At 51.2% G+C, this 27,276-nt stretch overlaps 10 protein-coding genes across 10 annotated transcripts; 5 read left to right on the top strand and 5 right to left on the bottom strand.

Annotated features, from left to right (window-relative positions):
* Window positions 1-116: 116 nt before the first annotated feature.
* On the bottom strand, window positions 117-3,134 carry MCYG_05534 (conserved hypothetical protein; the record flags this gene model as incomplete). Its single annotated transcript, XM_002845619.1, has 2 exons — window positions 117-2,981; window positions 3,045-3,134. The coding sequence occupies 2 exons, from the start codon at window positions 3,132-3,134 to the stop codon at window positions 117-119; spliced, it is 2,955 nt and encodes a 984-aa protein (XP_002845665.1).
* Window positions 3,135-3,956: 822 nt separating this feature from the next.
* Window positions 3,957-6,564, top strand: MCYG_05533 (conserved hypothetical protein; the record flags this gene model as incomplete). Its single annotated transcript, XM_002845618.1, has 2 exons — window positions 3,957-4,126; window positions 4,188-6,564. The coding sequence occupies 2 exons, from the start codon at window positions 3,957-3,959 to the stop codon at window positions 6,562-6,564; spliced, it is 2,547 nt and encodes an 848-aa protein (XP_002845664.1).
* A 1,165-nt stretch (window positions 6,565-7,729) lies between these two features.
* Window positions 7,730-9,528, bottom strand: MCYG_05532 (conserved hypothetical protein; the record flags this gene model as incomplete). The annotated part of the gene is made up of 3 exons (XM_002845617.1): window positions 7,730-7,769; window positions 7,830-8,182; window positions 8,341-9,528. The coding sequence occupies 3 exons, from the start codon at window positions 9,526-9,528 to the stop codon at window positions 7,730-7,732; spliced, it is 1,581 nt and encodes a 526-aa protein (XP_002845663.1).
* Window positions 9,529-11,188: 1,660 nt separating this feature from the next.
* Window positions 11,189-13,178, top strand: MCYG_05531 (mitochondrial cytochrome c oxidase assembly factor; the record flags this gene model as incomplete). The annotated part of the gene is made up of 4 exons (XM_002845616.1): window positions 11,189-11,513; window positions 11,568-11,644; window positions 11,700-11,841; window positions 11,911-13,178. 4 exons carry the CDS (start codon window positions 11,189-11,191, stop codon window positions 13,176-13,178), a joined length of 1,812 nt encoding a protein of 603 aa, XP_002845662.1.
* A 561-nt stretch (window positions 13,179-13,739) lies between these two features.
* MCYG_05530 (arginase) lies at window positions 13,740-14,854 on the top strand (the record flags this gene model as incomplete). Its single annotated transcript, XM_002845615.1, has 3 exons — window positions 13,740-13,829; window positions 13,885-14,474; window positions 14,551-14,854. The coding sequence occupies 3 exons, from the start codon at window positions 13,740-13,742 to the stop codon at window positions 14,852-14,854; spliced, it is 984 nt and encodes a 327-aa protein (XP_002845661.1).
* A 572-nt stretch (window positions 14,855-15,426) lies between these two features.
* Window positions 15,427-16,077, top strand: MCYG_05529 (conserved hypothetical protein; the record flags this gene model as incomplete). Its single annotated transcript, XM_002845614.1, has 3 exons — window positions 15,427-15,587; window positions 15,642-15,916; window positions 15,971-16,077. The coding sequence occupies 3 exons, from the start codon at window positions 15,427-15,429 to the stop codon at window positions 16,075-16,077; spliced, it is 543 nt and encodes a 180-aa protein (XP_002845660.1).
* A 1,283-nt stretch (window positions 16,078-17,360) lies between these two features.
* Window positions 17,361-20,106, bottom strand: MCYG_05528 (RNA polymerase II subunit A C-terminal domain phosphatase; the record flags this gene model as incomplete). The annotated part of the gene is made up of 2 exons (XM_002845613.1): window positions 17,361-19,611; window positions 19,859-20,106. 2 exons carry the CDS (start codon window positions 20,104-20,106, stop codon window positions 17,361-17,363), a joined length of 2,499 nt encoding a protein of 832 aa, XP_002845659.1.
* A 1,047-nt stretch (window positions 20,107-21,153) lies between these two features.
* MCYG_05527 (vacuolar protease A) lies at window positions 21,154-22,541 on the bottom strand (the record flags this gene model as incomplete). The annotated part of the gene is made up of 4 exons (XM_002845612.1): window positions 21,154-21,427; window positions 21,495-22,149; window positions 22,207-22,363; window positions 22,440-22,541. 4 exons carry the CDS (start codon window positions 22,539-22,541, stop codon window positions 21,154-21,156), a joined length of 1,188 nt encoding a protein of 395 aa, XP_002845658.1.
* Window positions 22,542-22,940: 399 nt separating this feature from the next.
* Window positions 22,941-24,515, bottom strand: MCYG_05526 (26S protease regulatory subunit 6B; the record flags this gene model as incomplete). The annotated part of the gene is made up of 5 exons (XM_002845611.1): window positions 22,941-22,959; window positions 23,024-23,687; window positions 23,756-24,042; window positions 24,100-24,198; window positions 24,364-24,515. The coding sequence occupies 5 exons, from the start codon at window positions 24,513-24,515 to the stop codon at window positions 22,941-22,943; spliced, it is 1,221 nt and encodes a 406-aa protein (XP_002845657.1).
* A 1,579-nt stretch (window positions 24,516-26,094) lies between these two features.
* MCYG_05525 (uncharacterized protein) lies at window positions 26,095-26,481 on the top strand (the record flags this gene model as incomplete). The annotated part of the gene is made up of 2 exons (XM_002845610.1): window positions 26,095-26,194; window positions 26,243-26,481. The coding sequence occupies 2 exons, from the start codon at window positions 26,095-26,097 to the stop codon at window positions 26,479-26,481; spliced, it is 339 nt and encodes a 112-aa protein (XP_002845656.1).
* Window positions 26,482-27,276: the final 795 nt, after the last annotated feature.

Raw genomic sequence — 27,276 nt, 5'->3', positions numbered from 1 at the left:
CAATCTTCGGCCGTCTGAGCCGACGCCGAAAAAAAAATCCAACGGCCGCGAGCTATACAAGTTTAATATTGCTATACAAGTCTCTATATTTATGTTAATCGGTATATTACATATGGCTACATCGCTTCATCATGGCCTGTGAAGTTATCGAGTATCTCATGCTGGATATATGCATCCACCTCTTCATCTGATGGCCAGGGAGCCAGCATGTCGGTTTCATCCACGAGGATACGTGCCTCTTGTACCAGGGGGTGGGTGTGTTGATGAGTTCGCCCTCTGCACTCCTCATCCTCTCTCAAGCCTGTCAGGTCGTTTTCAAGAAAGGCCCTGGAGGCAATAACTGCTCGACGGAGCATTCTGCGACCCCCACGCCGTTCGTTGGTCACCCGTTTGAGCTCGTGGGCTTCTGCTTGCAGCACATGGAGAATGGCCACGATGGATTTTCGATCTTTCCCACGCCCGAACGCTCGGATTAGTGAATGGAGGATGGAAGGAGTCGGTATCACCGGCGCGATCGAGAGTCCATCAACCGACAAAGGGCGGCTGTGCTGCCCTCTCTTGAGAGGCAGAAATTGGTTGACGTGGAGTCTCAGCTGCGTGAGGGCATGTTCAACCATTTCATTAGAGGTTCGTGTCGCCAACGGTCTTCCCAGCGTAATATAGGAGTCTGGGAGCTGAAGACGGGATATTGCCCTTCTCCCCGCCTTAACAGCGCTTGGGTTGAGGCGGAGAGCCTGCAACAGCCCTACCAACCCATTGCAAAGGAGTTGAATACACCTCAGATCTAGCACTATAGAGTTTGCCTTCATATACTCAACTAGCCTTAGCGTCTCTTCCCAAGCAAAGACTCGATTCACACCTGGCGCCAGCTCAAGCCTTCTAAAATCGTAGTATGGCCGACTACCAATGGCTATGGCTTTGAAAACGTTATGCCAGGCAGGCATGTACCGTGGGACGCGTTGTTCCATAAGAAAAACGGCATGGGTCAAAGCACGACCCTGAGTTAGCTCTAGGTCTGAACACCCTGGTACGAGAATAGGGAACATGGCATTCAGAGCTTCGGTTCGGTTTGGAATACGGTTCACAGTACTGTGCGAGGCGCATCTGCATAGGAACCGTATGACAGCGGAAAACATCACGTCATGGATGGAGCCGAGAGCCTTCATTCTCTCTTGGCTGTTCTTGGAGGAGGGAGCGAACAGAGCATGTATCTGGTCATCTGTAAGAGTGCTATGATCGATATAATCTAGCCCTTGCTTAAGAGATGAAGTATGTCTAAGTACCAAGACCAGTACTTTATCCGGTAGCGGGAAATCTCGTGAAAACGTTTGTTGTAAAAACTGGGGTAGCGTTGGCGGCTCAGACGGAACGTATATAACATCGCGCGGTGAGGTAGGTTCAGGATGTACCTCCTTACCACCATCAGAAGGTACAGAGATCGGAGCCTGGGATCCGAATTCCTCCAATTGATCGAATTGGTCTTGTATTCTCTCATATGAGATGAATTTTTCAACTATTTCATGAATAATTTGCTCTGTAAGAGGAACGTTCTGTTGTTGAGAGGACACATAGCATGCCCAGGCCTCCCGAACCGTTCTAGTTGCCCGAATCCGAGCAGCCCATACCAGCGGTTCAGGATCTGGATGAAGGTATTGCCCCTCCAAATCCGAGTTCGGGCTTGGAAGCCTTGTCCTTTTCTGGATGGTTGGTGTTCCATCAGTATCCCAGCCTGCTACAACAGACGCCGCCCTATCCCATTCGGTGAAATGGTAGCCTGCCTGCTGCATTTGAGTGATGGATTCCATGGCTTTGCTTTTGCTTCCCTCTGTCTTCTCTGCATCAATTCCCAGCTTGTCTTCTTTCCACGGGGGCCAAGAGACGGCTTTAAAGCTATCCCACTGTTTTTCTGCTTTTGTCATTGTACAGGCAAGTAAGATCTGAGTTATGGCCTGGTAGGTTGCTTTGTTGACTGGTAGAGGAGGGTTGAAAGTTTCCATTTCTCGTAGTATATGGAATACTGCCTTTTGCTGTACTTTGGCAGAATGATAAGGCTCTACTCTGCACCATCCCGCGAGACGTTGGATGAACTTATTGTAAAGCACAGTTATTCGGCGTGCTTTTTTCGGGCCAAGTTGACCCAGATCCTTGGTCGCTGTAAGACTAGCAAATGTGGATGTGAACATTTTTGCTACGTTGACCAGGGTCCTAGGAGCCACCTTGCGAGCTAAGTTGGCCAAGCGAGTAAGGATGGCTATAACGACTGCACGATCCCCATTCTTTAGCAGCTGTTCTGGCATTGAAGAGGAGCTAGGTTCCATATCTGAAGAATGCGGTTTAGTTTGAACCATGGACTTCAACACAACCTGGCATTGCTTCAAGAGTAAGTCGAAACTAAGCTCGTCGATATCAATTCGTCGCAAGAGGAACATAAGAACGAACATTGGAACTCGGGTTTCTTGCGCCAACCGCTTGTATCGCATAATCGCCGTGAAGGCGTCGGGTGTAGCCAATATCCACGACCATGCCATCACATCACCCACATAATGTCCCCTCTTGGACAAGTATGCCAAGGCATTGTCGTCAAACACCCGGAGGAGAGCATGGTTGAAATCACTCTCTTTTGTGGTATCTGACCGTAGCAACGGGTAAATTTGATGCAAATACCGAGCAACTAGGAGAGAGTATTCAACTCGTACAGGACGGGTCGCATTTAAGCTAGCTTCCAGCGCCAGAAATACTTTATCTTCCTCGCCAGACCTTCCAGCCAGACTCCACGAAAGGCCCGCATGAGTGGTTGATGTATATATTCCTGCCTGGATCCTGTGCAAGGCCAGAAGGAGTGCTTTTGAAGACGGTGGGTAAACCTCAGGTTTAGTCTCTGCAGAAGGTGTGGGAAGCTCAGGAGAAGGGCAGACTGTATGTGCAGTGTGAGATATGCGAGCCTTAGAAGCGGTACAGGTAGTGCGGACTAATCTAGTTGCCTACAGCGAGCCTTGTGAGAACAATTGCTCAGACCATCCATGAAAGGGATTTGGGGGACTCACCCTGGCATGCTGCAAAGATGTCCGAGAAAGACACGGGGATATCAAAGATACCGCAAGTCTTTGGCAGGCATACCGGCGCAGAGATGACATAAAACAGCTCTCTATGGATCAGTTGCAGGTTTATATAGAGGGTCAACAGGCTATCCCGAGCAATAACATGTTACATCGGAGGCAGCAGCAGCAGCAGAAGAGCAGAGAACAACAACAAGAAGAAGCTGTAGAGAATAGCAAGTCGCAAGTAAGAAAACAACCTGAAGATATCAAAAAAAAAAAAAAAAAAGATCCAAAAAACGACTTCAAAAACGTGACTGCTTAGTCATTATACCACGTGACTAACACCCCAAAGAAGGAAAAAAAGAAGTTCATCGCGAAAGATCAAGAAAAAAAAAAGAGCGAGAAGAAGCAGAAGAAGAAGTCTTCGTCTTGTTGCAACGATCTTTCATCTTGCTCTGTGGCTTTCAAGTGTTTGCAGATAGGATAAGAAGACGGAAGAGGTTGTATGGCTTCTCTTCTTGCTTGAACGACTCCCAGGACGCGCTTCTTTTTTTCTCTTTGGTGGCGGACAGCGTGCTTTCTTACGGGTAGGCCGTTCTTCAATAACTATTCCCTTGCTCCTGACTAGGTTTTATCAGAGCTAACTGCGCGTTAGGACTTGAGAGCTATATTCACTGTCCTGTCGCCTGTTCAGCAGGCCTTTGACGGCGCAAAGCTTCTCCCGCGTGTGGCCCAGAGGGTCTTCATTTTGAACACACCGTTCGGAGAGCCTTCTTGATTCATGCAGGAAGCGCTTCTTTCCAATTGGATAACCCGTTGACTGCGCGCGATCTAGCTGTCGTCTCGCTCTCGGTTTGAAAAAAGTGGAAGATAAGCTTGGGTGGAATGAAAAGGAAGGCTTGTGAAGGAACGGTCAATATGAACGGGAACGCAGTTCAGAGTGCTGAGCCGCCAGTCACACCGGCATCCGCAAAGCGAAAACGCGAAACTACTGCTGAAGGTGAAGGAGATGAGACAACCTCAACGGCACGGAGCTACGATGATACCTTTCCCGATACTCTCAAGGACCTTATTTTGGTCTTGTCAAAGTAAGAGTCTTCATCTTGTCTTTTCCGCTGTTCGAGTCGCATTCTAACGGCCCTTATCTAGGCATGACTCCGATCTTGGGATTCTAAGACGCCCACTTACCCACCTATCCGCTGGAGAACCTGACAATAAGCGTGTAAAGCGATCCAAGACGACCGTCGAATCACAGACTGTACAGTCTCGAGTCGATAAGGCCCATTACCAGTCCCTTGAGCCCTTCCTACACGATGTCGAACAAGCTATCAACTCGTTCGTCGCAGAGTCTCAGCGACACGATAGCAAATCTCGTCGGTCGATAGGACCAGCTTCTTCTAACGAATCCTCCAGCCGTGCGAACGCTTTTAGAAAAGAATTGAACCGACTGGTTATGAAAATTCCTCCCCAGGCACCGTCTTCTACTCTTTCGTCTAAACAAACAAAGGCCGAGGACACGTCTGAAAATTTGACAAGCAGCTCCCGGAATGACCGGTTGGCTCTGGCTCTAGTGGACAACACTCCTCATGGCAGACAGATATTTTCAAGTGTACAGCTGTCCGATTTGCCTATCAACGAAACCGCACTTCCCAAGGGCATAGTGGTTACTAAGATTGTTCCCTTCAACCCTTTACACCTGGACGAATCGCGGAGTCGAACAAGAACTATCGGGGAGGTCTTTTCACCGCGACCTAACACGTCTGTTCTAGAGCATCCTCAAAAGCGCCCTGCAGAAAGTGGACCTTCCGTGGTTAAGTGGCTAGACCCTCTCGACATTGCTTGCTCTTTATCCAGTAACCTTCCCGGAAGAAAAACTTATAGCTCGATATCCCTTCCATCCGGATCATGGTTGAATTATGGCTATGAGAATCCAAATGTGCCGGATAACCACCGCCGAGCATCAAAACAAGACACCGGTGAGAAGGAGAAACCATCAAAAGAAGATATGACTCTTTTTCAGACACTTTATTCATCGTTTGCTCCTTCGTTTGACAGCTCTGGTGCGGTCGCACCTCGGGCTGCCAAATACCAAGCTTGGTGGGAGAAATCAGGGGCAAATCGCGTTAATGTTTTGTTTGGCCCCGAAGAAGCCCAAGGGCCCCATAAATTGCATCCAGTTTTGGATCAAGTGTTGGACCCCCAACTGTTGGACGAAGAAACTCTACCAGAAGCAGTGGAGTCCTTCAAGCCAGATACAACATATGTGGATAAGGCAACGGAGTCCAAGGAATCAACTGAGAACGAAATGAAAACCCCCGAGGGCGATATAGGAGAGATACTTGACGATATATCGGACCTGCTTCAAACATTGAATTCTTACCGTCAGCTACGAAACCTCTCGCAGAGCTCGCCAGATAAAGCAAGTGACCAAAGCAATGGGATGTCAGCTAACCGCGAGCCTACGACTACTCCGTCTGATGCAGAGTACAGTATATACCAAACATTAAAGTCCAGCCTATCGACCCTAGTGGCCTCTTTGCCACCATACGCGGTCTCGAAACTGACTGGGGAGCAGCTTGCGGAATTGAACTTGAGTAAGAAGATTCTTCTAGATAGCGTCGATTATCCTGGCACTCTAGAAGATGATGATTTTACCAAGCAACAGAAACAAGCTGCGCAAATCCAACAAAACCTGGTGAACTCTCGTGGCCATGCACAGACAGCCCAGGGCCGACCCCCTTACCAGACCCCGGCAGTGGCCCCTTACCAACGTCAACACAGCACTCGCCAGAAACAAATTCCAATGAACTATCAATCCCCCCAGGGATACGCAGGAAGACCCCCAACAGGACACTACCAACCGGTTAACCCTCAGGCATATGCACAGCACCCACAACCCGGCCAGCGGCAAGGGTACATGCAACCCCAATACCAACAACCCGCCGGTGCCTCTTCCCCTTATACCAGGAGTGGAATGCTGCAACAGTTCCAGAGATCTTCTTCCAACGGTGTATCCCACTACCCCCAAAGACGCCCTTCCCCTGCACAAACACCAAGCCAACCATACCCTCATCGTACCCCCCAAGCTGCATACCAGCCTATTCATGGTAGCCATCCGCAGCAGTTAAACCATGCTGCTTCTCCCCAGAGGCCGCCACATAACTATAATCAATCTCCACAACGAACTCCCTATCTAAACTCGCCATCAGCCAACCCTGCTCAGCCACGATACTTCCAGCAACAGACACCACAGCCTCTTCCCTACGCAAACTACCCTCCTGGTCAAGCGAGCCAGATGCATACACCATATTCTAAACCTTCGCCGGCTATGGCCTATGCCCGATCGGCCGCCGAACAAGCCGCGATCATGGATCGAAACAAGCTGCAACTGTTGGATAATCGCGCTCAAGCCGTCGCGTCGCCTCAGCCAATGCACCCTAATGGACAGGGCCAACCTAGGGATGTTGAAATGCACAGTGGCCAGTCGAACGGGCTACCTATGGCTGGTCCAGGGGCCTCAAAATAGAATCTTCAACATTGTAGAAGTGAATACAAACTTACACAATCCAGCATAGGGATTAGAGCAATCATTATTTTATTTATTGGCCAGCACCACACCGCCAACTCCGGGACGAAGATATCTCCTTACTCTTTATGCGCATGCTAATCTATGATCCCCTGCTCAAAGAGCAGAATAAATCTACTACACCTTTACCTCCCAACATTCTATGTATCAACAGAACGCCGCTCACCGCCCGCTCACCATTCCTGTCGCCGCTTTCTGTCTCTCTCTCTCTACTGTTTTGCTTCTTTAGGCATACCAAGTAGACCGCCTGCCCTTTTGTACTTTGTCCAACCTTTTCTACTATTCTCTCTTTGTTTTTATTATTTGCACTGGTGCATGGAGGTAAAGGGATGGTTGGCCCAGCCCACAGAGGCACTTTCTAACATAAAAGAAGATGAAGAAAAAGAAGAATGATTCAAGGGCTTGAAAAAGGGACTGTAGGAGTACCCTGAAGACAGGTTTTCATCTGGTTATCCCTTTGATGTGTTTCTTTCACTTTTATACCAGCCCTTGAATTGAAGAATGTTTAACCACTTTTACTCTCTAAAGAAGGTAATAATAACTAGTTCTAGCTATTAATGAATGTCTATAAGAGCTTCATTTCAGCCTTGAGAAAGTATATTCTTGTTTGATATTGCTCCCTGCACTGGGTAGTTATATCTTTGATGAAGAGATGACATTTATATAAGTGGTAAGCACTTGCATTTCCACCCCTTTCATGCCTTACTCCTGTGCAGCAAACAGAAGCGAGAAACAGGAAGAGTAGGTGTTTAGTTATGGTAGGAAACAAGCTGGTAATACAAGGTGATAAGCCTCACCTACGCAGAAACAGAGGAATGAAACCCGCCAGCCTTCCATTCAGGAATATGATGTAAGAATAGATCATTATCGATTATGGCACAAGATGGAAAAGAAAAGGCCCCTTTTTTCCTTTTGTTCCTGAAATCATAAAATCGTAAAACATAGGATAAACACATGAGATAGAACCGAAAAGTAAGAATCCTTTTTTTTTTTAGATGAAAAGAAAGATGAAATACTCCAATGCATCTTAGAAGTCGACCTGCGAAGACTAGAGCTGAAGAAGGGTATAGATGATGCAGAAGATGTTTTTTAGGACGAAAAATGGCTAGAGCAAGAGTGCTGCTAGAGTCATGAAGCCGAAGTAGCTGTTTGCGAGCGACGTTAGCATACGGCAAGAGAATAGGAAGAGACGAGAGAGCACTTACATGACGGCGCACTTCCAGCCATCCTGCGGCTCGACGAGGTAGTCGTGTCCAGGGGGTCCGTTGGACGCCCACCAGGCAAACGTACCGGCGACAAAAGAGACGACGACGATGCGTCCGAAGAATTCCGAGATGGCTCCAAATGCCAGGAGAGGGAAGAGGATGGCGGCAAAGACTGCGGCCACGGTGGAGTAGAGGGGGTTAGAGTGCAGTGCGCTTGCTGGGCGAGGGGCCATGGTGACAAGGTCGGTTCTGTGGTCCAGCAGTCTTCGCTCACTCTTGGAGGAAGCGCCAGCGGGGGACCGCAAGAAGCTGCGGTACGCATCGATATCGTCTTCAGATGCGGCGGGGAGGTTCTTTATAACTTTAGAAAAGGAGCTCAGGGCCCGGTCTGTTTGTTTCGTTAGTAAGGAGGGAGAGAGAGAGAGAGAGAGAGAGAGAGAGGAGGCTGACTGTATTGGTCTGTCTTTAGTATGACTTTCTCGAGGAGGTCTGCTCGTTTATTCTGCAGCACGGAGTGGTCCTGTATCTGGTCTCTGTACTTTGCAGCGAGCTGTTTCTGTCTTGGAGAGGTGCGGTTGCTCGAGGCACCGGCGCGCGCGGCGTCGATGTCATCGATGGTAAGGAGGTCGTCTTCCAGCTGGGCAATCTCTTCCTGTAGATGGCGTAGAACACGATGGTTCAGCTTTTCAAACTTTCGATATACGTGATAAGGTGTCTCGGGAGGAGCTGTCCATTCAAACTGGTCTGGTGTCGTTGCCGTTGCCGTTGCCGTTGGTGCTGGTGCTGGTGCTGGTGCTGGTGCTGCTGATGCAAATGCTGATGCAAATGCTGATGCTGGTGCCGATGCCGATGTCTGCGAACGTCGCCGTGAGCCTTCGACGGGTGCTCGCTCAGGCTGCTTGGATGGGAGAGGCCCCATGGAGTATGACAGCGTGCTCTTGGGCATGTAAAAGGCCTCTGGGTGGGAGAAGTTCATGAAGGCCGGGGCAGCGGACGGAGGACCCTCGAGGATGCTCTCCGAGTCCGTCATGTAAGAGCCGGCCATATGGGACTTGGGCACCCCCTTGCTGCCCGGGATATGGAAGTTGATAGGGTCGAACAGCATGTCTGGCGGCGTTGCGGGCTGGTACTCTGACTCCTTTGATACCGAAGACGAGCGGCTCGGGCTGAGATCTCTGTCTCGATCCCTCTCTTTGGCGGTCGACGAGGATCCGCCGGACACGGTTCTGAGCAGCTGAGACAGGCTGGCCTTGCGGGCATGGTCCTTTGGCCTGGAGGCCTTTGAGACGGCGGGCTCAGAGGCCTTTCTGGAGTGAGAGGGCCGCATCTGGTCTTCCTGCTGCTGGTCGAGATACGAGAAGACGGCGGCGGTTGGGTCGACAGCGCCAGTAGACATAGAAGCAGTGGCGGCAGCGGCAGCAGCAGAGGTAGGGACGATAAGCGGCTCGCTGGCTCTGCTGGCTGCTCTTCGTCGGGCAGCAGAAGATATCTCTTTCTCGTTCTCATAGGGCACTTCCAGCGGCTCGTTGAAGCCGTGATCTGGCGGCAGCTCAGCTTCCGGGATGGCATAAGGCACATCGAGCGGCGGCAGCGAGTAGTCCAGCGACGAGCCTGTAACCGGGATGGATACAGGAGGGGGAGGGGGAGGAGGAGGAGGAGCAGCAGACTTCTTCGACTTTTTGGTCTTTGTCGGCGCCATCTTGGTATATCTATCTGTGTCTACAGATGTATGAGATGTATGGATATATCCTGGTATACGAGACGGTCACTTGCACCGTCACGGGTTGGAAAAGGTCGACCAGACGAGATCAAGAGACTGATAGAGCAAGAGACTGATAGTCGAGAGACTCTTCGACGGCGATATAGACAGGCAAGTCAAGAGACGGTCTTTTCCTCTTCTTCCTGCTAACTAACGAGGATGACAGGCGAGAGACGGTTGGGATTCTACTTTGGAAGCGGCCAGCACTCGATACATATACAAGACGGAGAGATCGATAGTCGATAGAAGAGATTAATATATTCAAACGCTGCCAGGTTAGACTGCGATGAAACGCCCCTGGCCCCGATCGACACGGTTTGGATGGAGGGCATGAGGGTGTCTCATGAAGCCCTCTGTGTGCGATGATGACGATGAAAGAGAAAAGAAACGAAAGAGACTAAAGCGAGCCGGGGGCCCTTGAGAAGAAGAGGACGAAGAAGAAGAACAGGAAGAAGAAAAGAGGAAAGACAAAAAAAACACGAAGCGCCGCCAATGATCTGGGGATGTTTAACGACAGCCTCGATGCCGTGGAACCAAACGGCAGCCCAAGCAGAGAAGACAACATGAAACGCGAGAGGATACTACATCCTACGGCTACATCTTACGGCTACATCTTACGGCTACATCTTACGGCTACATCTTACGGCCTACGGCCTACGGCTGGATCGTTTGGCCCTTCGTATAGATTGAGCAGGACGACAGAGTGTGTCGACTGGTCATATGAAAAGGTTTCATCTATCGACTTTCGAGTCGCTAGTTCAGACAGACGGCCGTATACTTCCCCAGGATCAAGGACGGTTGATGCTTGCAGGTATCAAGTACACATACATATGGGGAATCGCCCTTGAAGACGCAGCGTGGATGTGATTCGCCCAGAGGCAAGTTTATGACCCTTGGACATGCCCATGCTCGGTGGCTTATGCGCTGTTACTAATTACCTACATAGTGCTCCGTCGTATCATCTGCGGAGTCTCGATGGCGGCATCAACATATACACATATACGCCGTGCCGATGACAAGAAAAAGGGTTCTGGGCACTGCCAGGGAGCTTCTCACTAAGCCTGGCGTGTGTCAAAGGGATGGACTCCGGTACAAGACGGAGTATATCCATATATGGACTCCATACACACGACCAGACAGGATATCGAGCGGTTGCGCAACACACGGACGGAGCGAATACATTAGTATACTCTTACTATCAACTAGAAGATGCAACCAGAGACGATCTACCAAGCCTGCCGTCTCGTCCATCTGGGATCCTGGCCGGCGAATGACATGGCCTCTCGCAGAAAGAGGCGCTGGAAAAGGCTTTCTTTTCTTCTTTCTATATACATACTAGTAGCATGGCCGTCATCCGCGGCCAGAATATTCCGGGTGCTCCATACTCTGTAGTAACCAAGCTGTAGACATTTGATCGTTGGCCGTCAGGGATGAATTTGCTAGTTAGAAAAAAACATTCAGCCACAAGACAAGAATTGAAGCTTACTATCTACTTTTACCATCTACTCTCGACTCTCATCGATCAATAGAAGAATAGTTTCTTGCGGTGGTCGCGCCCAACTTTCCACCATCAATCGCATTGCAGCAGCAGGACATCCTAATGATCAGACATCGTCTTCGTCTTGCTCTCTCTGCGGCCCCCGTTACTGCGACCGGACGGCGGACCCGGAGCAAGACGGCCCCCAGACGCTCGCTCAGCACGCAGCAGACACAGTCATCGGCCAGCAGCTCCAGCAACAACCTCGACGGCGACGGTCGAGCGTTCGTGCCGCTGCGGAAACAGCTCAAAGACGAGTCCAAGGCGAAACGGCTGACAGGAAGAGGGAAGAGGTCGAAGAGCGCGAGCTCGCAGGTCGAAGGATGGGAGCTGACGGTTGGCATTGAGGTGCATGCCCAGCTGGATACGGACTCGAAGCTGTTTTCCAGTGAGTTATAGACGCGGATGAAGGCGTGGATGAAGAAGACGCTGACCGCTGTAGGAGCTTCTGCTGCCCATGATGATGCGCCAAACGCCAACGTTGCGCTGTTCGATCTCGCGTTTCCCGGAAGCCAGCCGGTCAGTCTACATCTACATCTGCGCCTCTATGGACTGCTGCTTACGATGGTTATAGTGGTTCCAACCGGCGACGTTGATACCGGCGCTGAGAGCTGCAATTGCGTTCGGCTGCGAGATACAGAGCGTGAGCCACTTTGACAGGAAACACTACTTCTACCAGGACCAGCCGGCCGGGTATCAGATTACACAGTACTATGGTAGGCTCGAGGACTCCGGCTGAACTACGTGGATGGCTTGTTTTAACGTCCTTTTTTTACCGTTTATAGAGCCCTACGCGAGATCGGGTGCCCTCTGGCTGTACCCTCACGACGGGATAGCGCCCGAAGACGGCGACGCGGTGCGAGTCGGGATCAAGCAGATACAGATGGAGCAGGACACGGCCAAGTCGCAGGAGCTCCCGTCGCACACGGTGCTGCTCGACTTCAACCGGGTGTCCCGTCCGCTGATCGAGATCATCACCCTGCCGGAGATACACTCGCCTGCGACGGCGGCGGCGTGCGTGCGGAAGATCCAGGCCCTGCTGCAGTCCTGCGGCGCGGTCAACACGGGCATGGAGATGGGTGGTCTGCGTGCAGACGTGAACGTGTCTGTTCGACGGACGGGCCAGGTAGAGCAGCACGGCTACGAAGGCGTATCGGGGCTGGGCCAGCGGACGGAGATCAAGAACCTGAGCAGCTTCAAGGCGGTCGAGGATGCGATCATCGCCGAGCGGGACAGGCAGATCGCGGTGCTGGAGGGCGGAGGGAAGGTCGAGGGCGAGACCCGCGGCTGGACGATAGGGAGCACGGAGACGAAGAGGCTGCGGGAGAAAGAAGGGTCGGTGGACTATCGATACATGCCCGATCCTGACATCGGGCCCGTCGTCGTGGGGGCAGAGCTGGTCGAGAGGCTGCGGACAAGCATGCCGCCGTCGCCGGACGAGCTGCTGCGGATGCTGACGCAGGACCCGATGTACATGCTGACCGTAGAAGACGCGAAGCCGCTGATCGAGCTCGACGACTGTGCCCGGCTGGAGTACTATCTCGACGCCGTCGACTCTCTGGTCGTTTTACAAAGGGATGCAGCAGCAGCAGCAGCAGCATCAGCAGCATCAACAGTATCAGCAACAGGCAAGACGGTGGGCAACTGGGTCCTGCACGAGCTGGGAGGGCTGTTCAGCCGGGCTGACGCTGCCTGGGACGGCGAGCGAGTGCCGGCCTCGAGCCTGGCCGCGATCGTTCACCTGGTCGGGACGAAGCAGATCACCGGCAGCACGGCCAAGTCGCTGCTGTCGACGGTCTTTGCAGGCGAGCACGGCGGCCGGACGGTGCAGGAGATGGTCGAGCAGGACGGGCTGCTGCTGCGTCCGCTGGCGCAGGAGGAGTACGTCTCGATGGCGCGGACGGTGATGGCCCAGCACCCGCAGCTGGTCGAGCAGATCCGGCAGGGCCAGCAGGGCAAGATTGGCTTCTTCGTTGGCCAGATCAAACGGATGGGCGAGCGAGGACGGGTCGAAGCCCAGCGGGCTGAGGAGGCCGTCAGGTCTCTGCTGTGACATCTATCACCTATCACCTATCGCCGTCTATCACCTATATCACCTATCACCGTCTATCACATCTATCACCTATCGCTGTCTATCACGTCTATCAATTGTCAACATCTATCAAATGTTGACATCTACCAACCAACATCCACCAACGTATCAGACTTCAACCGCCACCGGAAGAATAATCAAACACCCGAAGAAAAATCCGAATAAGAAGAAAAAAGCAAAGAGAGAAAAGAAGCGGCCCATGTTCGACTTGTCTAGCGTCACCGACAGACTCCTCTTTCTCTCCAAAACATGTACTTAGGGGAAGTTGGTCGCCCCTAAGAGCATTTCCAGGCGAGAAAGACACAGACAACATTTTCCCTTCCCTTGATCCTTGAGAGACGAAAGACGAGGACAAGAAGAACCTTTTCACGCCCTTCTTTTGATCTCTTTCTCGTCTCCTCCTCGGTGGGCCGCCGAGACTATCCGGGTCTTTTTCTTCGTCTATATAAAAGCCGGTCTTCTTCGACCTGCTCGACTTCCAGACCGTCTCTGAATACACAGAGAGAGAAAAGAGAGTAAAAGATGGCTTCTCCTACGACTACGATCACCCAAAAGTTCCTTTCCCGGCCATCTGAGCTGGGCGTCATCGCCGTGGGCTTCTCCGATGGACAGGTAGGTCGAGATGAACCCAGAATACAGTGCGTGGGAGAGGTGCTGACTGGAACAGCCCAAAGCCGGCGTCGACGCTGGCCCGACGGCGCTGCTGGAGGCCGGCCTGCTGGACCAGGTCCGCGACGAGCTCGGGTACAGGGTCGACTTCGACAGCAAAGTGCACGACTACGCCGACGTGAAGCCCGCAGAGGCGGACGACCCGCGGTACCGCAACATGATCAAGCCGCGCACCGTCAGCGCCGTCACGCAGCGGATCAGCAGCCAGGTCTACGGGCACGCCCGCGAAGGCAAGATGGTGCTCACCCTCGGCGGCGACCACTCGATCGCCATCGGCACCGTCTCCGGCACGGCCAAGGCCATCCGCGAGCGTCTCGGGCGTGAGATGGCCGTCATCTGGGTCGACGCCCACGCTGACCTCAACCGCCCGGAGGAGAGCGAGAGCGGCAACGTCCACGGCATGCCCGTCTCCTTCCTCACCGGCCTCGCAAAGGACGACCGGGAGGACGTCTTTGGCTGGCTCAAGGAGGAACACCTGATCAGCACCAGCAAGCTCGTCTACATCGCCCTCAGAGACGTCGACCGCGCTGAGAAGAAGACCCTGCGCGAGCACGGCATCAAGGCCTTTAGCATGCACGACGTCGACCGGTATGCCTCTCCACAGTCCTCTCTACTGTTCTCTCCAGTCCTCTAGTCCTCCCCACAGTACACTAACTAATGATAGACACGGAATCGGCCGTGTGGTCGAGATGGCGCTGGCACACATCGGCAACGACACTCCCATCCATCTGTCCTTCGACGTCGACGCCCTCGACCCCCAGTGGGCTCCCAGCACCGGCACGCCCGTCCGCGGCGGCCTCACCCTGCGCGAGGGCGACTTCATCGCCGAGTGCATCCACGCCACCGGCAACCTCATCGCCATGGACCTGGTCGAGGTCAACCCCAGCCTGGCTTCCATGGGCGCCAGCGAGACCGTCCGCGCCGGCTGCTCGCTCGTCCGCTGCGCCCTGGGCGACACCCTTCTCTAGACCCTGTATGATTGAATGCCACGATGAGACGATATAGATAAATGTAGATCATCTCTTTTAATATATTTAAGCGTCTTCTCTTCTGTCCGTACCCCGTAGACGGTGCTTGCGTAGGAGGTGAAACGGTTGGCGTGGAGACGCTTCTTCTACTCGCCCAGCCACCCCGAGACGTGCAGACGCTCTGCCAGCCACGCCAGAAGAGCGTCTAGAAGAGCGTCTTCATGGAATCTGCTTGCAAGCCACAAGACTTGACATCTTCTCCATCTCTGTATCCGTCGAGGGTCTGTCTGTCGCTCTGCCACTCTGCCACTAGCTGCAGACCAACGTATCGCGGAGTAAACAAAACATCCCGGCAACGAAGAACCAAGAACGAGAACAAGAACAAGAAGAGAACGGCTAGGTGGCCGACGCAGATTGGAACCAGCGCTGCATCTATCCGTCGTCGACGCCCGACTGGCTCGCGGATGGGAGGAAGAGAGGCTTCTTCCTGTAGTCGTACGCCGGTCTATACACCGTGAACGGGTCGACATCTACACCCTACGACCAAGAGAGACGAGAGCAGACACGGCAAGATGACCTCCTCGTCAGGATATACCATCATCCAGCGCTTCAGATGGCCAGAGATCCGTCTGCACGTCTGGCTGCTCGTCAACCTCGCCTCGTCCACGACCTGCCTGGGCATCTTCAGCTGGTTCCTCTTCGTCCAGACACAGCTATCCGTCTCCACGCCATGGTGAGCCGACATATACACCCTCTATACATATAGATAGCTAACCGTCTGTGTCAGGGTGTTCCCGTTCATGGTTGCAACCGCCGGGCTCGGCCTGCTGTTCGTCTTCTTCATGCTCTTCCTCATCCAGCGAGGCATGCTGCTGCCCGACATCATCATCCTGGGCTGCTTCGTCCTCTTCGTCCTCTGGCTGACCGGCCTGATCGGGACCGCCATCGAGCTCTACGGGACAGAAGCAAACGTCAACTCGAACTGCCAGAACTACGTCGTCAACATGCCTTCCAAGGGCGCCAGTATAAACACCCTCGCCTGGCTGACGCAGATAACCATCTGTACGTGTGTCCGTCCTCTTCTATCTCACCTACCCGTGCTGACGTTGGCTATAGGTAACTGCTGGAAGACGGCGTTTGCATTCGAGCTGGTCAGCACCGTCTTTTACATCTGGATGTTGATCATCTCCTTCCAGGTCCGCAGAGGCTTCTTCTTGAAATGACACCCTTTTTCCCCCTTCGTGTGTTTCCGTTTAGATACCCATTTCAGACAGGGTTGCATGTTTCACCGGCGCCAGCATCTGATTCTTACGAGCGTAATGCGTTGATAAAACGGGGTGCTTCAAACCTCGATGATGTTTCTTTTCTCTTCTTCTTCCTCTCTGATTTAGGGACGGTGTTACTGATTTCTTGATGGGTAATGACCTGATCTTTCAACTGTATATAATACCTGCACGATAGATTTAACCAGCGAACAAACCAATTGTACTCAATTCCAACCACGTCATTAACTTGTACTCAAACCCATATATCAAATACTTGTACATCAAAGCAACGAATGAATAGCTGAGATTGGCCTAGTTGGAGATATTCTTGGGCACTTTCTTCCTGTACACCCAGTCAGCCTGGTGCTCCTCATCGACTGCCATCCGCCGGCTTACCCGGTCACTTTCTCAAAAGTGTTCCTGGCAAAGTCTGTGATCTTCTCGTTCACTCCCCTGGCCTTGTTGGGATCAATCTTGCCTTTGCCAAACTTCCTCTCCGCCGTATCAAGAGCTGCAGCAGTTCAACGTAAGTTAACCATCTCTTCCTAGCTTTCCGGTGCTCCTCGTACATTTATCGAGGTAGTCTTGTCCTCCGCCGCCGCCTCCTCCCCCTGGGCCTCCGCCAGGCACCGGGTTGTTCATGATATTGTTTCTTGAATAGCGTGTATTATAGTCAAGTGTCTTCTGTACGATAGAATACGGCTTCGACCATCCTTGCTCGGCTGTCCTTGATGGCTGGGAAGACCAAGGGCCGTACTATATAAGTCTTCTACGAATCGCCACAGCTTCTACGAATCGCCTGAGCTCGAGCTTGAGCTATTCCTGACGTCATGAAAGGCTTAAAAGGTGGACGAAGATGTTTGATCTCTCGTATATTGTTTGTATAGTACAAGCGTCAGGCCAGGCCTTTGGGCGCAGGCACATACGGAATCTTTTCGTCCAAGTAGCGGTACCCGGCAGGCCTCGAACTTGTTATCCAGAAAAACGTAGGAAAAAGAGCCAGAGGATATCACGAAAGGTATGGCAAAAGAAAGGCAAAGGGAAATGAAGAAACAATAATCAGGGAGAGCTCGAGCTCAGGGGGTGTGGCTTCAACAGGCTAGAAAACACTTCAACAACGCCTCGCTATGCTTGGAAGATCAGCTGGAGATGGAGATTTTTCGTTTTAAAAAATAAAATAAAATAGAAAAAAATGCTAAGGGAGATGGGATATATGCTGGGACAACCGAGGGGATTTGCTGCTAGTTGGCATCTTCCTCATCCTCGGCCAACACGTCGTCCCAGCCCTGGTCGTCATCAAAGGCAGCCATCATCTCCCGCTCGAGAGCATCGTCGTCGTCTTCTGGGTCATCCACGACGGGATCTAAATCCTTGTACTTGGGCTCGACCTCAGGTTTGTCCCCCATCAGAACCTCTTTGCCTACCTCCATTTCCGTATCGGTAGTCGGTTCAGCGGGTGCTTCCGTTGCAGAGACGCCCGGCTGAGCTGTAGAAACTTCTTTTAGACCTGTGGTTCGTTCATGAGATCGCTTGATCTTTTGGGATAGACGGGAGCCGCTACCTTCAGCGCTTGTGTCTTCTTCATTCCCGCCCTCTGCCTCCTCTGTGGCCTCACGCTTGCGTTTCTTGTCCGCGAACAGCATGGAAAAGTCGGTGTCACTCTCACTATCTTCGTTGTCGCTGCCGAGGAACTCCTTGAGCTCGTCGTGGACGGTGGCCTGCTCCTGCTCGTCGTAGCCAAGCTGAGAGTGATCGGTCAGGCCGGCGGATAGCCGGATTTCCTCGTCGGAGTTTCTTCGCCTTCTAGCCAGCTTCGAGGACCTCACGCTATCGCTGTCGTCGTCGCTGGTGGGGTCCGAGTCCTCTTCTGATGATGAGGTGAAGGAGTCGTCTGCGTTTTCTTTACCATCTGGCGAGTTCTCAGACGAGCCGATGGGCTCGCCTCTGTCGTCTGGATGCACGGGAACAAGATATGGCTCTTCGTCCAGCCGCTTCCACTGTGTCATGCAGTCAACGAGCCATTGAACGGTGACTATCTTTACCTTCGGGTACCTAGTGGCTTCCCGCACCTTGGCCGTCCGGTTCCTTCCAGCAACAAGGTGTGTTGTACGCGAGTTAATCTTTGAGGTTATCGTTGCGCCAAAGCTTTTGGCCCATAGCGAAATATCAGCATTCTGAGTGTCCGTTCCAAGAGGAAGCACACCCGAAAACACCAGGACGACAGACTCGAGAGCTGCCCGCTTGATTTCTGGCATTAGGACCTTGACGTCCGGGACTATCTGTAGATCGATCGCCTTGTCCTTTGCAGGGGCACGCTGGCCTTTCAAAGCCGATACTCTACCACCAAGCGCCTGCGTGCGCCTGTGATCGTACTCGTCGAAGAAACGTTGGTGTATTAACCGCAAACGCTCTTGCAGCTGCGGAAGCTCACCGTCGTTGTCTTCAAGTAGATGGTGGCGATGGTGTTTTATCGAATCCTGGGACTCATCACTGGATAAATCGCCATTTTCCGTACTTTGTTGGGTCTCTGCCGCCTCATCTTCTGCATCCAGGAGCTTTTGCTTCTGAAGCAGAGGGCGCTCTTCCACCTGGTGAGCAATGACTTCTTCCTGTTGGCTTGCCTGCTCCTGCAGCAATCCCGGGTTGTCCCCCCCTCCCATCGTTACCAGTTGCTCAAGCGTTGACTGCTCGGAACCTGTGGAAGAGGATTCGTTGGCCTCGGCCGTCTCGGATTTTGAACCATTGGCTTCTAGCTTTGTATCTCCTTCTGCAGCATCAGCATCAGCGACGGGTATCTGTTTTTTCGCCTTTGCTCCCGGCTTTGGCTTTGCTTTCAGCTCTTGCTTCTTTGGCAAAAAGCTGGAGTTGATGTCGCCGATGCCAACGAAGAAGTCATAGGGCGTAACCTTTATCAAGTTCTCGCTCCACTTCCACACGTCTCCTCTATCATCGATGATAACCACCATCTTGGTGTCTACAGGGAATAATCGATGGAGGTTCTTTGCTGTGAGGCTGCCACTCTCATCCCTGCTGAGGATTCTGTCTCCAAAGATCTTCCTGTCTGGGTCGACAATGTTGGCTACGTTCTGGGCGTACGCCCGCGTTCCCATGGTGTAGATATGAAGCTCGTAGAGGCTGGACACCACTTTGAGAAATTCCTCCAGTCCCGGTCGTAGTTTGATATAATACCAGCAACCTCTCATGCCAGGCCCGTCATCAACCAGCTGGAAACAGCGCACGTCCTTGACGGCGTCGTGGTTGGGGTTGTCCTTGTCCTGCTGCCATTCAGCTACCGTCGGATCCACAGTGGCGTGGATGATAGTTTGATCCAGGTCAACAACCAGCGACAGCCTTCTTGAAGATAGCAGTCTCCGTTTGGCATCCTCTTCTACTCGGGTGGCTTCGCTTTCGCTAACGGTCAGCGCAGAGTTGTCGTGCACCATGCGTATCGGCGCTCGCTGCGAGTCAAGGACATCCGTGTTATAGCTTGCACTAAAGCGTAGAATCGAAATTAGAATCACTGAGCATATTTATATCGCTGTATTGAAGGAATGCAAGCAACTTACTGAGTCATATCTTTGCCACAGTTAGCACACATTCCGCCAAACTGTACTTCATGGGCGCATGGCTCGTCTATCTCGGCGATCGTAATCCTATATCACGCAGACCATCATTAGCAACCACACCACTTCTATCCTTGCCTCGGTTCTCTGTCTTGCAGAACAGATGGACCACTTACGGCGCCTCAATAACCTGTCCCTTCCGAATCTTCCAGTCCACCAAGGTGCCGTCTACTGTGCTTTCAAACCTGGTGGGAAACATCCTCACCACATCCACCTTGTTACCTAGCCCATCACCCTCCGTCACAGTCGTGCGATAAAAGTACGCGAACAGTCCATCTCCTTGGTTCACTTCATCGCCGGTATTTTTCAACAGTTCCGTGACGGTTATCGGGTAGTAGAGGCTGGTAGACAGTTTCAGTTGCATGCCTTGGCTTTGCGGGAAGCGAGTAGATCGGGAATATATGGAGACGAGAATATTTGATGTCTGATAAGAAGGTAATGTGACAATGCGCTTCGGGCTGCGTTATGTAGCGAGGATGGATGGCGATGGTCCTTGATTTCCACGGTATTTTAAGCTGCCATAATCCAAGACGGCTATTGCGTCAGAGTGAATGGAAAGGGTATTCAATGCTGCAGTCCTTGTAGACACTTTGAATAGAGTGACTATAGCTTGAATTGTGAGTTTAGAAGCGTGGTGAATGGAGAGCGGCGAGCCTTGGAGGTTTGCTGTTGGGCTGTAGCATCGAAGTGTTTATGGGTGGCAATAGGAGTCGCAGTATAGAACGGAGAGGGAGAGATAGCTGCTGTCTGCTACGTAAAAGATCGAAGACTAAATAATGCCTGTCTGGCGTGTTAGCTGAAGGAAGTTTTTTTTTTTCTCGTTTCTTCTTCTTCTTTTTGTATTTTCTGTTGTAAGAAGCAAGTTTGCGGGCGAGTCGAAGGCGAACCAGCGGCGCTATTTTAAGGTTGTTTGCCGCGACAAGAAGAACGGAAAGATGGTCGGTCAGGCTAACACATTCTTACATGCCAGCCCTTGCGAGGTGCAAAGTTCTCTAGTTGCAGATGGTTTGATCTTACGGCGGTCATTCTATGCGTTTAGATGAATGCTTCTGCTTAAACCAGGATCCGGGTCATAGCTTAGTTACATAGATACAGGAGATGATAAGAATAACAGTAGATGAACAACAACGAGAAGCTTTAGGAGCAGCTTTGGATAAGTAAAAATAAACATATCCATGACGGCGACCATCAACGTAAACCGAACATAATATCTCAACGATAGCTACCTCTGCGACACACCGATTATGCAAAGGTAGCGTCCATTTTGGAATCTGCAGAGATGTTCTAGACGGGAAAAGACACCCATATCACACACATATATGATATTGAACAGCATTCAACTAGAGGTGTGTATATCCCTTGTTCTACACATGAGGCTGGCAAAAGGAACAGATAAGATCTTATCTGGCATTTACTTGGCCTTGGCTAGGCCAACGGTGCCCTTGCCCAGGTCGTAGACAGAGTACCAGCGTCTCAAGAACGAGTCACCGAGGATAGCAAGGGGTCCGACAGGCTCAGGGAAGTCCATTCCCATGAAACTACTGATGCAGGTGCCAGACACTTCCAAAGTGTAGTCGTAAGGTCCGATGGTGAAGTTGTGGCCACTTAGGGTGAAGGTGAGGTCGGGTAGAGAATCCCGCTTGGCACAGTCGATGGTGTACTGACCGTTCCAGGATTTTGAAATACTGTGTCAAGGGGGAGAGAGTAGCGCAGAGAGTCTAGGACAATACGTATGACGGGAAAGAGACTTACATCATCTCAGCATAAGTAGTTGGCAGGGCAATGAGGGAAGTGCCGGTGTCAAGGATAATTCCAGTGTTGTCAAGAGTAGCTGTGTCCTTGCCGAGGGTGATGGCGTTAAACTCAACCTCCCAGTAGGCCTTGCGACGGAGTGGGATAGTGGTGATGTCACCGGTGTAGTGGCTCTTATCGGCACCTCCAAAGGTAACGACGGACTGGTCACCATCCTTGTTGGTGTCGCCCAAGTAGAAGCTAAACACAGGCTCGTCAACTAGACCCTGCTCAACCATCTTGTAGAATGGAGGAGTGATCTTGTTGACTGAGATGGTGTCATAGCCCATGCCAAGGATACCGTCGAAGCGGCCAAATGCGAAAGCAAGGCCTGGCTCGCTGGTAGCCTCAGCAAAGAGCTGGTTTTTGATCTTCATATCGCCGATTTGGACGTTGTCCTGAGAAACGAAACCCTCTAGGCTGCCAGAGCCGTAGCGGATGGCGAAACTCGTGCCGTTCCTGGTGAAGGTGGACGAGGCAGAGGAGTCATAGGTGCTGTGAAGGAAGCAAGCTATGGACGAGCAGTCCTTGCCTGGGACCCAAAGGTTGGAGCTTCCGGTATCAAGAACGACCTTGAAGGTCTGTGGAGGAGTTCCGATGGAGATTTCCGAGAAGTCTGCGCGGCGGTTAGCAGCCATCCACATGTTTTAAGGTCAAAGAAACGAGAGCATACACTGTGCGTTGAGGAAGTTGTCGATGAGAACATTGTGTCCAGATTCAGCTTCGATGGGAGTCTGTTCCTTGAACATCTGCTGCTCATGCTGTCCTGGGCGGATTCCCATGTACTTCTGACCAAGAGACTTGATCTGGACGTCAATGTCGGCATGCTCCTACATAATATTGGGTCAGCACCATGGTACCAGAAAACGTAGTTACTTTCATAACAGTAAACAGTGAATAACATACAAGCTGTTCCTTGAGGGAGACCTTCTTGAGCTTCAGGCTGTGGAGCTTCGCAGAGGTACAGCCGAGCAGGGTCGCACCGGCAAGCAAGAGTGAGCCCTTCATGATGGCTCGGGGGATAGGACTGTGCTAGACGATGGTTCTTTCGATGAAAATGAAGCTGTCGGGTGTGATAGAGATGAGGATGTGATAAAGATGTAGCAGAAGAGAAGGGAAGAGGTTGGAGAGAAGAGGTTGGAGGTTGCCCCGGAGAAGGAAGAAACTCTGGGCGGGCCGATGACGACTACCACGTGACCGCCCCCAGGCTGCCTCCATTATGACGTGTCTCGGCCCAGGCACAAGGCAACCACCAACAACTTATATATAGTCAACTACAGGTGATACACTAGCACAGCTAGAAAGAGCTACAGGATAGGCATGAACGCTTGGGTTAACTCTCTAATGGTACAGACAGGATCACGCAAAGACACGGTATAAATGACCACCCAGTTACCCTGGACATGTTTAGCGATAAAAGTCGAACCTGTAAAAGGAGAAGGGTTAGCTCGGTTGGATTTGAAATAAGGAGTATGAGGGGGGTAACATACTTGTCAGCATCTTGTCCTCCCTTGACCTGGCTCGAGTAAGCATCCTCAAGGTCGGACTGGATGATGTTGTATCTGTTCTTCCGCACAGCACGTAGCCCAGCCTCCTGCATGATGGCTGCGATAACAGCTCCGGACAGGGGGTCGTTACGAACGATGAGCGAATCCAGGTCGACTTCTGGCGAGAGGGACATCTTGCCCGCAATAGTGGTGAAGATCAGACGTCGTTCTCGTCGATCTCGCAGCGATGGGAACTCAATCTTACGGTCAAGTCGACCAGGACGGAGCAGGGCTGGGTCAAGGGTGTCTGCTCGGTTAGTGGCCATGATAACCTTGACATTGCTAGTCTGGTCGAAACCGTCCATCTGGTTGAGCAGCTCGAGAAGGATACGCTGCACTTCTCTGTCTGCACCGGTCTGGGCGTCGAAACGCTTCGTGGCAATAGCGTCAATCTCGTCGATGAAGATGATGGCTGGTGAGTTCTCGCGGGCCATCCGGAATACATCACGGACCATTCGAGGACCTTCACCCAGGTATTTCTGCACAAACTCGGATCCTACTACTCGGATGAAGTTGGCGGTTGTGCTGTTGGCGACAGCCTTGACCAACATCGTCTTGCCGGTACCTGGAGGGCCGTATAGCAGTACACCGCGAGGTGGATCGATACCTAGAATGTAAACATATTAGCGTGAATCCTAGAGTTTTGGTATGTAAGAATAATAGTGTGCAGTATACCAATTTGCTTGTAGAGGTCGAAATGGGTGAGTGGTAGCTCGACAGCTTCTCTGATCTCTTGCTTCTGCATATCTAGTCCACCGACATCCGCATACGTAACGTCCGGCTTCTCATTCGTTCCAAGCATGGCAATGGACGAGTCTGCCTCTGGGGGAAGAATATCAACGAGGGAGTTGGAGTGGCGGTGGAGAGCGACGGAGGACGAGGGCTTCAGCTTCTCCCGATCAAGGGTAGATAGGATACGGACGACGTAATTAGAGCCTGTCGACGACTGGACGATACCGGTACTGCGAAGAGGTAGATTAGCACTGGTTTTCTCCTCGGGTGGGAGATAAATTACGTACTTTTGATCGATTGCCTCCATAAACTGCCCAATGACCAAAGGTACACTCTGAATACGCTTGATCTCCTCCTGTGCCCGGACAAGCTCTCGCTTAAGACTCCTGGTCATATAGTCAGTATCTAGAGCAGCCCTTCACTCTGTCTCTTCCATATGCTGCTCACCTTTGTTCATCCTTGATATATTCTTCTTGTAGCTGTATATACCTATTCGACAAAGAGTTAGCAACTTCCCAAACATGGTCGTGGCAATCCCGCCCAGGACATACTCTAGATGTCTCTGGTATCGTTTTAAGATAGAGTATCCATCTTCATCATTCGTCGAGCCCTCGAGCGGGTCGATGTCTGGTATCGCATCGTTGAGAGCAGCCTTTGGTAGTGATGGAGCGCTCAGTGGCGTATCGACGAGGACGCCTGCCATGATAATCTGTCCAAAAGAGATGTAAGGTATATCTAAATAGGCGGTGGCTTCGAGCTCCGACGTCCAGAGAAATGCTGCCCAGGTGTGAGTTGCTGTTCTTTTCTTCTCTTTTCTGCTTCTTCTTGTCTTGTTGGCGCACCTTCAAAGCTCTACAAGCGCCAAGTGTCACGTGATATAAAACTCAGGCCCTGGAGTTCGGTTTAGCATCTTACTTACTCACCGCACATGGTAGAGGCTATCATGGCGATAACGTCTGCATCAGTGATAGGCATATATGTAGGGATACGATGGAGACTTGCTGCTCGCAGCGGAGCACGTACATACTCTTTCCCCTTGTCCGTACAGGCCTTACTTTAAGGAGTAAGGCAACCAGCACACCTCAGAACTATCCGCTTGACCAATCTCTTTATTGGTACTACGGCAGAACCTACATACTAGCATTATCCAGGCCTCTACCGTATGACTGCCTAGAAAGATCTAACTCTAAATATCTTAAATTGACCCTCAATTAAGTCGAAGGGATGACATTGACTCCCAGCGTCCTCCAGTCCGCCAATCTCCGCCGTCTGAACAAAGAATTCTCTATATGTTTGGCCATTCCTATACAAAGTCACCCTCTTCTCGCACTTATACCCGTTTTATGTTCGCATATGATGAATAGTTCACTAGCTACCTGTGGCTTTTGAAAAGCTTACCATGCCTGAGGTGCTTGATATAAATTTTCTTGCCTACTTCTCTGCCCAGCTCCCTGATGATAAGTCTGGGGTGCTTTAATACCCTCAATCGGCACCATTTAAAATGACACCAGGCTACTCAATACACAAATCGTTCTCTATCAAGCTTGATGCGGAATGCGTTGCTAATTTTTGTATAATAGTCGTCCACCGTCCTAACCTGGAAAGTTTACCTACATTATCTCTTGGTCTAATTACTACGAAGTCCATTATGCGAAGCCGATTGAAAACCCATTACATCTTCTGGATGATCAGCCTTATAAGCATTGAAATTCAATGCATTCAGAGTGGCAAGACGGGTTGGGTGCAGTTCCAGCTGAACGAAAGGCCTATCGATCAGGATTATCTGACAGTTAGCACCACAGCTATAATATAATGCTTTTGTTGGCATACCGAATAACATATTACTATAAGCCAAAGAGTACTCTTGAGCCCAGAGGAATAGTAGGGAACTTTGGAAGACAAGATTGGCGAAATAGAATTTTGGGATATCCATGTGCGCTTAAAACTAAATTTAGACATCTGAAGCGCAAAGAAGTATTGCTGTCGTGAGTTCTAGAACTTGAACAAGCAGTGAAAACCTAGCCGTCTTGAACTTTCGAATCAAGGATTAATTTTCCCTCTTGGGTTAACTACTATGTACAACGTGGAAGCTAGTGGCGCAAACTTGATAGATCGAGCATGAAGTTACACATTTATGATTCTCTACTGCATTGGACAATAGTCATTTCGTTGGTTGGAAACTCGGTAGAAAACCATCTATCGACTTTCCTCTAAGTATGCAAACTGACTTTAACCGCTAGTTATAGACTGCAGCGGGAAGAAGTGTGGACTCAACTGCATATATGGCGTATAATAATGTCTACACACCTTTGTATCATACAGAAGATATCAACCTCGATCATAGACTTAAAGCGACCGACTTACCGCATTGGGAAGATATGCGTGAGATAACTTTTTTTTTGTGCTGACTAATCAAACCACATCAAAAAGGCAACGAAGAAGTTCCAAAAAATACCGGGCAGCCGATGATAGATGATGGAGGAATAGCCAGGCCAGGAGAGCCGCCGATGGAGGAAAGACGAAAATCAGAAGGACAGAATATTCAGCCTCAGACATTATCGGCATATGGGTCATATTATACACCTCTTCCCTCTGAACCACTCTGTGTCGTCCACGAGAACTTCGCACGTCAAGTGCACCATCTCTCAGATCCTCCCAAGGCCGCATGATCGATATCGGAAGCTAGTTGCTTGTCCATATCAAGCTCTGGTTCGTTCCCAAAAGTCGCCCGCCTGAGCCTCTGGCCACCCACCGTTGATAATGGCTTGTGGAAAGCCTTAAACCGAAAAAAAAAAAAGAAGAAAGATTAAACTGCCTCTCCTAAAAACTCGCTATCATGGAGATATCTCTGAGAGAAATACCACCTTATGAGTTGCCCCCAGCCTGAATTGCCGAAGTTTCCGGCATTTCGGCGCTGTGGAGGTAGAGTTTTTTTCGTTCTAGTTTACTTTGAACCCCTGGACGCCCTTCCGTGAACATGGAGAACAAAGAGACTCTCCATTCCTCCACCTGCCTCGGAAAGAGAGCCTTAATGCCTGCATATATTATGGTGGGCTTTAGTGCGGGTTACAACGGTCCCGTTGGTTGTCTGGCCGTTGGGTTTATATCTATGTGGAGTACCCTGTTCGGCATCACACTAGCTTCATGCGTGATCACACGGCCAACTCGTCCTTTGAGCGAACAAGAGGTAAAGGGTGGAAACACTCCTCCCTCAGGCTTTACCGCTGTTGCATCGGCCAATGGGCTCCAATAATAGCGGAGCAAGGGAAGGGAAGATGCTAGGGAGGAAGAAGGGAGGGATGACGATGGTTGTATACACAGTAAAATACGGGGAGCCCTGACAAGGTTTTTCCCGCTTAAATTTTCTTCATACATGGATAGACATATATATATATATGTGCCGAGGATCCCCCTCTCCCCTTGGTTGCGGAGGTGATTCTTGCTCTCTTTCGCGAGATAGGGGA

This window comes from Microsporum canis, genomic scaffold (genome assembly GCF_000151145.1).
Source record: "Microsporum canis CBS 113480 supercont1.5 genomic scaffold, whole genome shotgun sequence".
Taxonomy (NCBI): Eukaryota; Fungi; Ascomycota; class Eurotiomycetes; order Onygenales; family Arthrodermataceae; genus Microsporum; species Microsporum canis.
This window is presented reverse-complemented; position numbering and strand designations above follow the sequence as displayed.